The 14,630-nt window shown below is 36.0% G+C and overlaps 2 protein-coding genes across 3 annotated transcripts; one reads left to right on the top strand and one right to left on the bottom strand.

Moving 5' to 3' along the window:
• Positions 1-320: 320 nt before the first annotated feature.
• Positions 321-7,399, bottom strand: LOC139149078 (cyclin-dependent kinase 2-interacting protein-like). Of its 2 annotated transcripts, XM_070720615.1 has the most exons (6): positions 7,195-7,398; positions 6,339-6,510; positions 3,766-3,886; positions 3,459-3,591; positions 2,675-2,804; positions 321-2,376 (listed from the first exon to the last, which is right to left on the bottom strand). In XM_070720615.1, exons 2-6 carry the CDS (start codon positions 6,391-6,393, stop codon positions 2,180-2,182), a joined length of 636 nt encoding a protein of 211 aa, XP_070576716.1. In that variant the 5' UTR covers positions 6,394-6,510; positions 7,195-7,398; the 3' UTR covers positions 321-2,179. The 2 variants fall into 2 exon arrangements, with proteins under 2 accessions (XP_070576716.1, XP_070576715.1); XM_070720614.1 differs by lacking the exon at positions 3,766-3,886 and having other exon boundaries at positions 7,195-7,399.
• A 196-nt stretch (positions 7,400-7,595) lies between these two features.
• LOC139149076 (NADP-dependent oxidoreductase domain-containing protein 1-like) lies at positions 7,596-14,326 on the top strand. The gene is made up of 5 exons (XM_070720613.1): positions 7,596-7,822; positions 8,658-8,857; positions 9,091-9,432; positions 12,574-12,781; positions 13,889-14,326. The coding sequence occupies exons 1-5, from the start codon at positions 7,635-7,637 to the stop codon at positions 14,037-14,039; spliced, it is 1,089 nt and encodes a 362-aa protein (XP_070576714.1). The 5' UTR covers positions 7,596-7,634; the 3' UTR covers positions 14,040-14,326.
• Positions 14,327-14,630: the final 304 nt, after the last annotated feature.

The following is a 14,630-nucleotide window of genomic DNA, read 5'->3' as shown; positions in this document are numbered from 1 at the left end:
GGCTACATGAATTCAGGGGGTTCGAAACTGTCTGCGCTTTGGATTGACAAGAGGTCACTTAAGGTCATCAACCTTACAAGTTCACTAAGTAAAAGAGTTTTACGCCTGTCATGGTTTGCTGTTTTTGTTCCAAAGTATTCTGGTAAAATATTGCGACAATGCCCGAATGTTTCGGAGCTAAATATCTTCTTACTATAAAAGAAAGTATCACTCTTAGTTTTTTAACTTAGTCTATTGCCTAGTGTGAAGGCTTTGCATCCAAAAGTTAACCTGCTAAAGGCGGCTGTATGTTGAGAAAAGGTCAATTATATGCTTGAATATGAAGCTAAATCTGCAAAGCAGGTTTATTTTGTTGAATTTCAAGAAAAAAGACGGGGAAATGTGTGCGCATTCCGGCGGCATCTTTTAGGCGGGGGACCGTACAGCTCCCGCACACGGTCGTTATTCCTTGGTTACTGATGGTCAAATCCGAAGGTATGCGCTCTGTATTGATGAATAGTACGTGTAAGATGACCAAACTAATTTCGTTGACTGTGTCGACAATAATTGCTATCCTAGACAAGCTCCACGCAAATCGAAATCGAAAACACGACAAACAAACTTCAAAACGCTAAACACCACAGCGAGAGTGTAAATGTAACTGAGGTTCTATATGGAATGTACAAATCCGTAAACTCACTGCAATGCATATACAATCATAAAAACAATTAAGATTGAATTTACCCTTGCTATTTCACTGAACTATTTTAGGGTCAGATTAAACTGAAGGACTCTTGAAGGACAGTGAAGGATTGTATTTCTGAAACAGAAAGAATAAGAATAGTTTTTTTCAGTGAAGAATTGAGTGAAGGGCAGAATACGGTGATGGGTAGCGTTATGAGTATAAAACGTGTTGAAAGCCAGCATTTACATCACATCCGATTAAACAAGATAGCGAATAACTACTACAAGTGGTTTGTATATGATACGTATAAAACGAGACAGATTTGATAACTGCGATTGAAGGTGAGTTTGTTCCCTAATGAAATTATGAGGCTTTAATTAGTAAGAAAGACCAATTTTACATCTGAAGACATATACCATTGATGAGTAGTAAGCGCAACTTGCAAGACTACAAAATCGCTCTTGTTACCATAGTTGACAATTTATACATTTGCCTCCACCCCCATTGAATATGAACTCAAAAAGGCAACAAATAAGTTTGAATACCCTATTCATTACAGAAAGTATGTATATTTTACACCCCTATGGCATTATGTCTTCTGGTGTAAAATTGGTCTTTCTTAAATTGTTTGTTGTTTTGTTTTTTTTGCCGTCTGGTGGGACCTTTGTGGAATTTTGTTCTCTGTCAAGGGGAATTTATGTGCAACATTTACTTACACAAATGAAAATTAACTTCGCCATAATCATTAAGATAAACATCTTTCTTCACAATCTGCTCACAAATGCACCCTTGTTTTTAAGTTTAACACCTGTGTGATGGTATTAATGCTGTACTGAGCCTACGCAGTACTACTACATCACAGCCTTGATATTTATGCTAATTATATGCAACCTCTGACCCCATGTCACTCATCTTGTCAATTGCCAGAAAAAGGTAAATTGTTGCAAAGGTGTTTTCTTTAAGGTTAAAAATTACTCATTCTGTGAGTGATATGGTCTGATCGGGCATTAAAAATAGCTTTCATTTTATAACATTGATGTAGTTGGCAGGTCATTTTCATGCAGCCAATGAGATGTTAATATTTCTCACTCATGAATAAGTTACTGTTAGATACTCAAACTTTGTGTGTTCATTTACAAGTTAATTTGCAGTTGCTAAACTACATAATTAAGTTTTCACCAAAAAGATTCTGGCAGACAACTTCAACAGAGGCTTGGCACACTGACATTGGTCACTAAAATAAAACCACAGAAAACAATCTATATACAGCAAAACCGGTCAAATGTTCTACATCATTTAAAGGTCAAAGGTTGAACAGGATATTTGAGTGTTCTCACAAGGAACAAATATAGCTTGGCAGTGACAGCAATTGTGGTACTTTTAATGCTAAAGTGAGAAAGTTTTTGTGATGCGGGTTTCAGAAAGAAATGACAGGCTGTGATTAAATAGCCTTTGACAATTCATTCTCTTCACTGTCACCAGTGTCCCATCTCCAACAATCCATTCTCTTCATTGTCACCTGTGTCCTGTCTCCAAAAGCATACTTTCAAGTAAAGTTTTACATTTGTCCTCGATGTAAGGCTGATGAAGCAAAGTGGAAACATAAAACATCATCAAGTCTCTGTCATTAGTGTGGGCAATTTCTTGAAGAATTGTTTTCTTGACGTCAAGCTCTGTCTTGTACATGGTGAAGATTTCACATGATGAGTCATCTGTGAAGAGAAAAGCACATCACTTATTTTCTAATATTTTTACTCTTGTATTTTTAATGATGATCAAGGCTCTTTATTCAGATCTGTAAATCTTAATGCATCATCTCTGGTTTAAAGATTGACATGTCCCTATATCCAAATCACAAAATTAATATAGTACGTTCGACAATGTGAAATGCATACTTTCATATTCATCCACATAGTCTGCTTAGTGGTTCATATGTAATTTGTAATACCATAGAAGTATAATGAAAATTATATTGAGTTCCTGACAAGAAGTCAAAATATCATAACTTACGAAATTGTTTCGTAGGCCATGTTTGAAATATTGGTTCTTCACTCCAAGCTTCATCATTTTGGTGCCATTCCAAGTCACAAACTCCCTTGAAGTCTTTGCAGATTGTTTCCATTTTTTTTAACAACTTTGCCTGGTGATGGAACATTGCATTTCATAAAGTCTTCATGGGATATCACGCCTAATTAACTCAATTTCCATATGCAAGATCTATTCATGTCATATCTACAAACACAAATACATGACCTAACTAGTGCTAAAACTACTTTCAAGGTTACATCAGCGTAAGACATTGCTGGTTGACAGAACAACTGTAGAGACAATTTGCAGTTCCTTGGGAAGCAAAGTGTTTTACAGTGTAAAGCAGTCGTTTTTTTGTTCCTCCAGTAATATCAGATACACACTTAATCAGAAAAAATATTGTAAAATTTCATTCAATACTGATTTCATTTAGTACTGGGCTACAATAGTACAAATACAGTGTACTGTACTGTTTAAAGGAAAAATATTTAAAATAGATTAGCAACGTAAAATTTCGAGTAGATGTCAGATAGCATGTAATGTACTCTGTAGAAGTTGCTGTAATTTAGCAAATCCACGCAACGATACACTTGATGCTCCACTTATTCTGTTTAGGTTCAGCATACAATAATAAGTATCCCACAATGTTTGAATGTCAACTAATATTGATGTCCCTTGTAGGAGAAATCTTCTGAAGAAAATATCCTGTGTCAGCACTAGACAATGAATAATTTTTCAGATTGAAATGTTAAGTTGCATAGCCTACCAGTGAATTGAACACCGTTTCCAGTTGTTCACAGTACTCTCCAAGTTCAACTGGCATTGTGTTACCTTGATCATCAGAGTCATTATTACCATCAGTATCAATGATGTGAACGCCAACCTTTGTTTTATCAGATCTGAAGGCATTGGGAAAACATACATGGAATAATAGGTTAAAAAAAGTCTGGTGTACTTTTCAATACTCAGCAAACGATCAAAGGTACTGATCTCAAATTACTGACAATTAATCAAACAAGAAGCGGTCATTCTGACATCTGACCTAAAAGCAGTTAGGATTAAAGTCAACTCACACCTTTTCCGACCCGCGTAGAACCAACTCGCCCCATTCCAACTCGCCCAATAAGAACTCGCCCGAAACAAACTGGCCATATACCATCTTGCCCGATACCAACTCACCCAATACCAATTCGCCTGTTGTTTGAGATGTACATGTGGTATAATTATTATCATTATTATTATTATTATTATTATTATTATTATTATTATATCTTTATTTCAGATGATAAAAAATCCATAGCAAAATAACAATACATTTTAAAATATACGCTTACTCCAAATCCTCCACAGTCCTCTCTGTGATAACACTGATAATGATAAAACACTCACCACAAGCGGGTTACTTGAGAGAAGGGAGTCTACTCAGAAAGCAAATGATTTTTTCCGAAGGATTTCATCATTAGGGGACGACTGCATTAACTTGCATGGTACCTGAAACCCGAGTCCTTGCCTGAGCAACTCGGGTGACAAACAGAAGACTTTTAATCCCCAAGGTGTGAATGTTCCATTGTTATGTTTATCTAATCCAGCTGGTGCCATTGTAGTGCCATTGTAGGAAAGGCAGGTCTGTGAAATTGATCCTCTAGGGAAGTCGGGTATTCCTAAGTTAATGGAGCCTTCCCGTAATGTCAAAGGTTAAAATCGAAAGACTGACAAACACTGCACTGTTACTGTGAATAAAAGAATGTTTAAAACCAGACAACTTACGAAAAACATGGGAGTAAACTCGTCTAACTATATAATTAAACGTACATAAAGAAAACGTACTCCATAAGTAAGAACAATAAGGAATATCACAATAGACAGAATATAAGTGACATTTTACAGAAAGAGACGCGAATTTAAAATCATGAATTACAGCATTGCCACGAACATAAAATTACCAAGTTTGAGCCTGAATGTCCTCATTATCCCTAAGGTCACAAGTGATTAAGTGACCAAGGTATTTATAAACACTGACATAATGAAGCATTTTACCATTAAGATAAATTGGAACTTGTGTAAGTTTATGAATACTTGGTTGAATTAGCATACAAACTGTCTTTTGCTCATTGAAAAATATTGAATGGTTGTCACCATAATGACCACATATATTAACAAGCATCTGCTGGCCATAGGCTCCAGTAGATATAATAACTAAATTGTCAGCATAAATCAAATGATTCACCTTATAGTCACCAATAAGGCATCCATAGGGAAGAGTGGAGAGGTCCTTACTGATATCATCCAATTAGACGGTGAAGAAGAAAGGTGATGTAATGCCGCCCTGTTTTACCCCATTCTTTGAATGAAAAGGTTCAGACAGTAACCCATTCCATCTCAGTACAAAGTCTTGATACCTATACGTGTATGACAAATCTTAATGGTATAAGGCTTAAAACCCCTATGCAATATATATAGTTTAACATACAGAATATCGTGACGAACATAGTCAAATATTAATATATCTGGTGTTACAGATTCTACGCACCTTGTGTCGTAAAATTTACGGAGTGTCCACTGACAGGGGATAGTCAAAAATTGGGAGCCTGAAATTATGTATCAACAAGTGGGGCTTTTTTCGCCAATATTCACCACATTTCAGACAAATAAACTACTCTTCTTCCAGTCGAATGAAGAAAACAATGTTCTACCATGTAAAATTACAAAATAATTTCCAATACATCACAAAAATCCAAAATATTGTATGCAGTTGCGAAAACCATCATACACGGTACCAGGATATCGCCTGAGCAATAGCACTGCGTTAGCCACTGTCCTGCACATGTATTTTGGCTGAGTGCTGTTGTCATCGATTTCAAGTATCTTGCATTGTGAATCCTTTCTTTTAACTGGTTGACGTTATTTAAAGTTGATGATTTGTCCGGAGGAGGTACTCATGAAAAATTACAAATTGATTTCAGGCGAGTTGGTATCAGGCGAGTTGGTATTGGGCAAGTTGGTATTGGGCAAGTTGGAATCGGGCGAGTTTGTTCTGGGGGTTGGAAAAGGTGTGAGTTAACTGGTACCTGATGTAAGTTATCTGATAACCCAGAAAAAAACTTGTTTTCAGCATTGAATATCATTTCAAATTTACATTTTCAGTTTGGTCAAACATCTTCCCAAATCACACGACAAACTGCTAAATTTTTCATTGGCACTTTCATTGAAAAAATCCAGGATCTCTGAATTAGTGAAAGCAAAAAACGTGGTAAACTTGACAAGGATTCCCCATGGTATATCAGCACAATGATTACGGGAAAGCTCCATTAACTTAATTAGGAATACCCGACTTCCCTAGAGGATCAATTTCACAGACCTGCCTTTCCTACAATGGCACTACAATGGCACCAGCTGGATTAGATAAACATAACAATGGAACATTCACACCTTGGGGATTAAAAGTCTTCTGTTTGTCACCCGAGTTGCTCAGGCAAGGACTCGGGTTTCAGGTATCCTGCAAGTTAATGCAGCCTTCCCTAATGTTGTATTGAATGGTGACGGAAATGTCAGAGTATTCCTAAAACAACCTCAGCAAAACTCAAACATCTATTAATGAATCAATTATTTGTCGCTCAACGTATCCAAAACCTGGACACTCTCTTACTGTGCCTGGAGCTTGCAGTTGACAATTTGGGAGGCCACCTGAAAGCCCTGGTCATTCAGTGTTTCCCATTTGTGTATGTAATTATGCCAATCTGCACAGTGATCCTTGATCTTCCTAGCACTGCCAGTTAATGCAGTGGGCTTTGGTGATTGCTTGACTGATGACTGATCACCTATAGAAGAGAAAATTATCTCAATGTTTTATTTTATTTTATTTTATTTTATAGGGAACAGCTTCAAAGAGATGTTGACCTGACAGATATAACGATGACCTTGCATGTTACAAAGAAATATTCACAGGATATACATAAGATTTGCAAGGGATATCACTATACTTGAAGGTATTAAATGAGGCATGCATATATGTAATGGTAATAAAGGGATATCTCTAAATTTTCAGGTGTAAATTGTTTCCCTTGTAAGTTCTAACATTATTTTGCTTTTTACTTGTGAAGTTGTGATGCACTGCTTCATGAACACGTCGTGGCACTGTCAGTCACCAGAGTAATCATGACGTTTAAATTGAGAAAAGAAATGATAATCATGACATATGAATAATCATGACATATGAATGAATAATCATGATAATCATGACATATGAATGATGACTAGACTAGCAGTAAGAACAAAGTCCTTCAAGTTAACAACTGATACCTGTAGTACCTAGTTATATTTTCAGAGACCAACAGTGGAACATAAACAAATATACATGATGCATTGTGTATTTTGCCGGGCTAATTTGGCCTCGCTAAACACAGTAAATCATGCAATTCAACTGATACAAATAACATTTCTCCCTTCACATTATTCATCCCCCCATCCCAACCCCGTTTCACTGACCACGCCTTATCACTCACCTGTTGTTGATAAACTATCACTGCTTGTAGAAGAGGAAGATTGTTTCTTTTTTGGCGTTTTCTTTTTACTTGATTCTGCCATGGCTTACTTTGAAACCAGCAGAACAGCATTGATCATTGATCTATTGCGTTTCATTCGTCGGAAACGAACAGATTATGAGGTGGCGCTAGCGCTTGCTCTTCTGCTGGATTGACCCTGGGGGCAGAGGGCATGACCTTAGTGTGCCAGACCCACTAGCTCCATGAGAAAAGCAAACATTTTTAATGAGCGAATCTCGTCATTTAATTGTTATACGACTTAATTTTAGCATACTTCGGTACCAGAATGCACTCAAATTTCTATTTTGTCCATGTAAACTGGCTTAAACGTCAAGATGACTACGTACGATTTCTCGAAAATCATTCAGGTCTTAGGGCGCCTTGGAAACAGAAAAACAAATATGGCGGCCCTTATCAAAAATAAATCTAACGTTAGTGATATTACGAGGGATTTACCGTCTTTGCAGTTCGAAAATGCACTCACAGATGAAGAAAGAGGGTACTTGGTATTGCGGGCACGTTGCCATGCCATAAATGTGTCGCTTTGTGCCCAAGCGGCTTACTTTATCGCGATATTAAATGACGCCAGGTAAGCATTTTGACTGGAGGAGCTCATTTATACCATAGCCTAGCCTACAAATATGCTTGCTCCATGTATGTATGTATGTAGGTATTACCATGGATGTAAAAAATAGCCCATGGTATTACGCAGCATCTACGCTTACTATGTACAGCTCTTAGTGATACAGCATTTAGCAATCACCATGATGGCTCATTGCCGTTAGCTGGGTCGGGTTAGGTTTGTTGTTTGTCATAAAGCTAGTAAGGATTTGTAAACAACTATGTGAATGTGATGGTCATTAAGGATCAAGTACATTAACTGTAACTTTGATGATTTTTTCACTACAGTTTGTCTTGTATGTCGATTACACATTCTTATTATATTCCACAAAGCATGTTGAAACACCAATGTGCGTGTGTGATATATATATATATATATATATATATATATATATATATATATATATATATATATATATATATATCAATCACAGAGTCTATACATGTAGAATGCACTGTGAATTCACTTGTCAAAAATAACAAGTTGACTAATTTAATAATTTGAATTCTGCCGTTGATATTAAAACAAAAAAGTTGATATTAAAACAAAAATAGTGAAAAATATCACCAATATGACAGTTACTTGTACTTGCATAAATACACACACAAAAGATCCCCTCCTACATCCTTGGTTAAGCCATGGAAGGAATTGTTTCATTGATGTGGAGAAATTAATATGGCATTGACAATCTCAGTTCAAGCATGGGACATGGTCCAAGTATTAACCTACACTGCTTCAAGTTTCCTGGAATGGATTGGTTTCCATGTTTGCTATTATGTCGTTCTATCCATTTTTGTTGCAGAAAAGAAATATTAGAACTTAGAAATCCTAAACTGACCAAATCGTCGAAATTTCTTCAAGACTCACAAGAAAGGAATCCAGTCAAAATAGGCATTCTGGGATGTGGACGGCTAGGCTCTCACCTTGTAAACACATTATTTACCTATGCTGATGTAGAACCAGAGGACCTAAAAATATCAACCAGAAGACCAGAAACTTTAGGTAATGACTTTGCTCAGTGTTAAACATAAAGTAAGAAGACTCTGGAATGAATAAGTGACAGTAAATAAAGAAATAAAAACCTCAAAGGGTAAATGTGAAATAGGTTTATACACAATGGATACAACTTATTTATTTCAATTTTGGTAACATTGCTATTCTTGAGTAATTTTCACAGTATTTGAAAGTTTTCTTCATGTTAGAAGTAACAAATGTTCTTTTATTATCTTCTGTAGGTGAACTGCAGGAGAAAGGAGTTCATTGTTTTCATGACAATGCATCACTGGCATCATCAGTGCATGTGTTGTTTCTCTGCGTGCTGCCTTCCCAACTCCCAGGAGTAGCCGAGGAAATTCGCGGCAAAATATCCAGCCATTGCACAGTGTACAGTTTTGTCAGTGCTGTACCCATTCCGAGACTTAGACAGATCCTGAAGACATCGCATATTATCAAACCAGACATTACATGGAAAGTGGACAATGTGGAGAAAGACTGGCCTACTGATTCAGATATCAATGGCACGCTGGAAAATCCCAACAATGTTGACATAACTTGCCCACTCAGTTTCAATAAAGAAGGTAGGTGTACTCATCTTTTTTGAGACAGCGTATATGGAGAAGTTATTGTATTGTGTATAGAGAAGGCGTATATAGAGAAGTTATTGTATTGTGTATAGAGAAGGCGTATATAGAGAAGTTATTGTATTGTGTATAGAGAAGGCGTATATTTAGAAGTTATTGTATTGTGTATAGAGAAGGCATATATAGAGAAGTTATTGTATTGTATATAGAGAAGGCGTATATAGAGAAGTTATTGTATTGTATATAGAGAAGGCGTATATAGAGAAGTTATTGTATTGTGTATAGAGAAGGCGTATATAGAGAAGTTATTGTATTGTAACTAGCGAATTCATGTTTGGTACTTTTTTGTAATCTTCATTTCACAGCTAGGGTTACTCTTCATTAAAATCTGAAAATTTACATTAACCCCTTGACTACCAAGGCCAATGTATTCCTATATACCAGGCCCATTAGGCCAGGAAGAAAAAATAAATTGTTCATCGGAATCGCCGCTTCTACTTTGGCGTATTTGGAAATTTTTTTTTTTTTCGATCGCGGCAAATTCTTACTTCCGCATTACAAATATTTTTAGTACTGCCGCTGGTGGCGCCCTACACTTTGTCGGGTTTTCGCGGGCACGGGATTTTGAATGAGACTTCCGACGTAGTTGACCGCCAACACGTTGTTGTGACGTCTGAATTTGGCGAATCACGACGCAAAGTGTGTCGATTTGGCCAGAAATTTCCTCGTTTTGTAAAGGTTAGTACATGTCACATCGTGAGTATTAATTTGATCGCCAACATTCGACGTGATGGCCAACAGTTAGTTCCAAAGACGCTATTCAGTGTTTGTCCTGATATGACGTTTGGCGATTTGTTCAACAAGATCGTGACAGCAGATGGACGGTGCGTCCGATTGAATGAAAATTGCATCGAAAGTATAAAAATTTTCGGCAATGACAAAACACATGGTTGCGTCGATGTTAAAGTACGATCTGAAAGATGATATATAACTTCATCCGATCACAGTACAGTGTTGTTAGACCATCGTGTAAAATGTGTAGAGACAGTGGTAAAGAGGCCAAAACATGGGGCCAAAGTAAAATGAAAAAACTCAGATGCTAGGTCCCACCAGGACAATATTAAAGGACAATACTGAATTGTTGGATTTCAGTAATTTGCTGTACATTTCAGTTTTATTCTGAGAGAATGTTGAAATTCTTGACCGCGGAGTGACGTCACTTTCACCTATTGCTAGCGAGTGAGGTGAATTGGGATTTGACTATACAGGACAGTGAACAATGCAGAAATTATGTGACAAAGGACAGAACTTAGTGTTTATCATTGACATAATGTTGAAACTTTGAATACTGGTGTAAAGGTTGAAAAATTCACACTTCAATATTCTGTTCTCACGGCAGTGTGACGCAAAAATGACGTAAAATCCGCAAGTTCCCGGATGTCCGCGGTCAAGAATACTCAGAATATGTTGTGCAAACACTAACTGTGAATGTAATGGCCTATGTTATTGTTGGGAAATATAGTATTGCATTCAGTTACCAGTATCAGTGTTCTTGTCTGAGATATTTCTGGTAAAAAGGGAAACAATTATCTTGCCTTGTCTGCATCTGTGCAAAAATGCCAGAGGACCGCGTTTACCTTCGGCCTAAAAAAAAAAAAAAAAAAAAAAAATTTCGCTCGCCGCTCCAGGGACTTGGTCCAAAAAATCCGATGAACAAGATTTTTTTTTCTCTGGCCTTATGTAAATATTGATAAAATCTGGGGTGTGGTCATTGAATGAACACTGCTTAGAGTAAAAATTAAGTAAGTACCAATAAACCATATATTTTCTGAATCAGCATGAAATTTCCCACTTTTCATACATAAATTTTGTATTTCCAGGTCACGTGACTGATCACATGACACATCATGTGACCAGAGTTGGCAAAGAAAATGAATATTTGAATCATCAGGACGTGTTTTGAATCCATAAAGTGATGCAAATTTGACTACAGTTGCAATTTTCATGGCATTGTCTTTACATATATGTAATAATAACTACCCTTTACTTTATTTATAGATGTACCTAGTTGAGATTTTTCTCACAAAAGGCAAAGTAAATGAACCATAAACATCAGCATCTGACATGATTCTGTATTTGAAAATCAACACATTTTATATTTGTAAACACCTGCTTTAAGTCTTCCTTGCAGAAACATGCATCTAAAATGGTTATGATTTATCAAAAAATATTTCACAATGTTTAAAAATACATAGGGAACAACATATCATAATACCAAACACATGACCAGTCATGTGACCAGTCATATTGATAATAGGCTGCTATAAAATTTCACTGGCTTATAGTAAAACACTGTATTTCCTCTAGTTTCATTCACGAATATTGCTGTTAATAGAACATATTTACATATAATCATTGGTTTTCAAAAAATAAACATTTCATTTCATTAAAAAAAAAACCATAAACATCTTCGCGATCGTCCGTACTTCTGAAAACTGTAAACAATCAGCGCGACGCTTCAGTGATCAGCCTGACCTTTCAGGGTCGAGGTCATGGGTCACGACATTTGCTTCCGGATTTTGGCCATACTCGGACGTACGGGGGCGCAATCACATTCAGGCCAGATCGGAATACATCAATCTTAGTTGCGCTGCGTGCAGGCGCCGAAATTACGGGATTTTTAGCAACAAAAACAAAGCAAATACGGCTATTTAACTGTGCCGGATATTTCCGGCACTCAAGGTATATGGTAATTCAATATGGCGCCGGAAATATCCGGCGCCATAGGTAGTCAAGGGGTTAATGGCAGATTTAATAAAGAAATGTCAACAAACTTCTCACCGTGCTGACCTTTTTAAAATGAACCCAGTATTTTTATTTTTTTTTCACTCAAATGGAATAAATTTTTGTGTCTTTATAATTACTAAAAAAGATACTATTTGTCTGTAAAGGGTGGTATTTTCAGCCTTATCAATTATTTGAAATGAAGTTTGATAATGATGTTCCCTCTTCCAAGAAAGTCATCTCTGACAAAGTTATCATTATGGCAAAATGTAATTCTGAGACTGTTTCCAGGCCATCAAACACTTTTCACATTTCCAATGCATATTGAGTCAAATGTGTGTTGTTTTATTACAGATGCTGTGATCAACACATCTGAGAAGTTGTTAGAAATGATGATATATTCATTTGTAAATATGTGCACAGTGTTGGGACTGACAAAGAGTGAAACAGTAACCATTGCAAACTCTGTCATACTCGGGGTGCAAAAGGCAAGAGAAAGTCCTGTCAAGATGAAAGTTCACTATTTTACTAGAAAGCGTTCTGAAACAGCACTGGATACACAGTAAGTGATTAATACTACAGTCTTCACAGCCACAACAAATATCTTTAAATGATAAATGTATAATTTGAATCAACATCTTGTCATATTTGTTGAGATCAATTGAAAATGGGAGGAATACAGCAATGATGATAAAGACATCACAGTCTTGCCCTAGTAGGGCTCTTTGCTTTCATCTCAATGTTTGCATCACATAACTTTTCTTCTATGTAACATATCACATTATGGTTGGCCTCAGTAAAGTAACTGAAATTTTACACTATACTGGCCATTTGTGAACACTCTCTGTTCTTGTTTTCATTGGTTTTTTGTTTCATTTTTCTTTTCCTTAAAAGTTTGGATTTACTGATAGAATCATTGTGTGTGTATAATGTAGATCAATGCCAATATATAGGAAGATTGTGCACAAGGTCAGTTGATTTCAACTGACATTCCCTCTGCCAGTCTGGCCATGAAACTGAACAACCTCAGTGCATACTTTAAAATACCCTTACTTCCTAGGCATCGGTATGATGAAGGGTGGTATATAAAAACAGCCTTATATATTTCTTCAAAACAACTGCAACCTAGTTCAAGTGCACAAATAAATTGAGTAACACACCTACACAAGGTAGCCATTAAATAACTTGAATACAATCTTAATGGTGAAATATTCAAAAAGTTTCTTTCATTTTCTTCTGATATATTATTGGTGCACATAGAACTGTATGCATTGAAAACAACTCCCATAGGTGTAAAATGTTGTCTATCATTGGCCGACTGAATATGGTGATGAACAGTAACAATTTACAGTGTTTGTCATATAAAGAATTATGTGAAATACTAGTAGATGCATTAGGTTGAAATTTCCAGGACCAATATGTTGAATATCCAAGTAGAGTGATGCCATGGTTTATTTGACACCCTCAATTGGGCATTGATCCACTCAACTTATAAGTTTTATCATTTTGTGCAAAACATGCAGTCTGTCCATTTTTTATTTATTCATTGTCATTTCCATACAAATGCTATGAATTATTGATCAATTTTGTTCCTTTTCTATCTTTTTGCTGATAATGTCTTTCCAGTGAAAACTTACAGTCCTTTTTGTGCATGTTTGAATACCTGCAGGCCATTCCCCAAATTTGACATGGGAACTGTGGCAGCCAACGAAACACCCTTAACGAGGGTCATTACCAAGAATGAAGAAATCAGAAAGATGATCATCAAAAAATACAAGACAACATTTGATAAATTCCACTACTTGAAAGGAATGAGGTAGAACAAAATACAAGAATATGGACACAAAGTGTTTGTCGTGCATTTTAAACTGTGTATATTTACATTATATTAATTTTCTATATTTAAAAAGAATACATTTTATCACATATTCAACAAACCAGTGCATGATTGTGGTCCTCAGAGGTAGACACAAACCAAATTAAAATTTTGATATGCTCATTCCTTGCAAGATTTGTTTATACTTTGTAATTGTAAATACCTGTAAACAATTCATGTAAATTTGTAATGTATTAATAAAAGGCATGATAGTTATTATCAATGAATTGACTTTGCCAATTAGCAAAAGTTTGTAGAACTTTGTCTGGGATTCAAAGAGTGACTGTACACTGGTTTTCTGAAACATTTGTAGAATTATAATCTACATTATTTACAGAACTCATTTATCAAGGCATGAACCAAAGGGTTATCCCAAATACAGGTTCATTTGAGAAAGAAAAGTATAACATAAAGTTATTACGAAATATAGTGTATGACCCTACTCAAAGCGAAGGATTATAATGAACAACGCTAATATCCTAGTGATCAATTTGTGGCATTTTTGTGATACTACAGCTAGTTTTCAATCAGGTTC

Source organism: Ptychodera flava, chromosome 14 (assembly GCF_041260155.1).
Source record: "Ptychodera flava strain L36383 chromosome 14, AS_Pfla_20210202, whole genome shotgun sequence".
NCBI classification, from domain to species: domain Eukaryota; kingdom Metazoa; phylum Hemichordata; class Enteropneusta; family Ptychoderidae; genus Ptychodera; species Ptychodera flava.
Note: the sequence above shows the minus strand (reverse complement) of the source record. Positions and strands in the feature narration are given on the sequence as shown.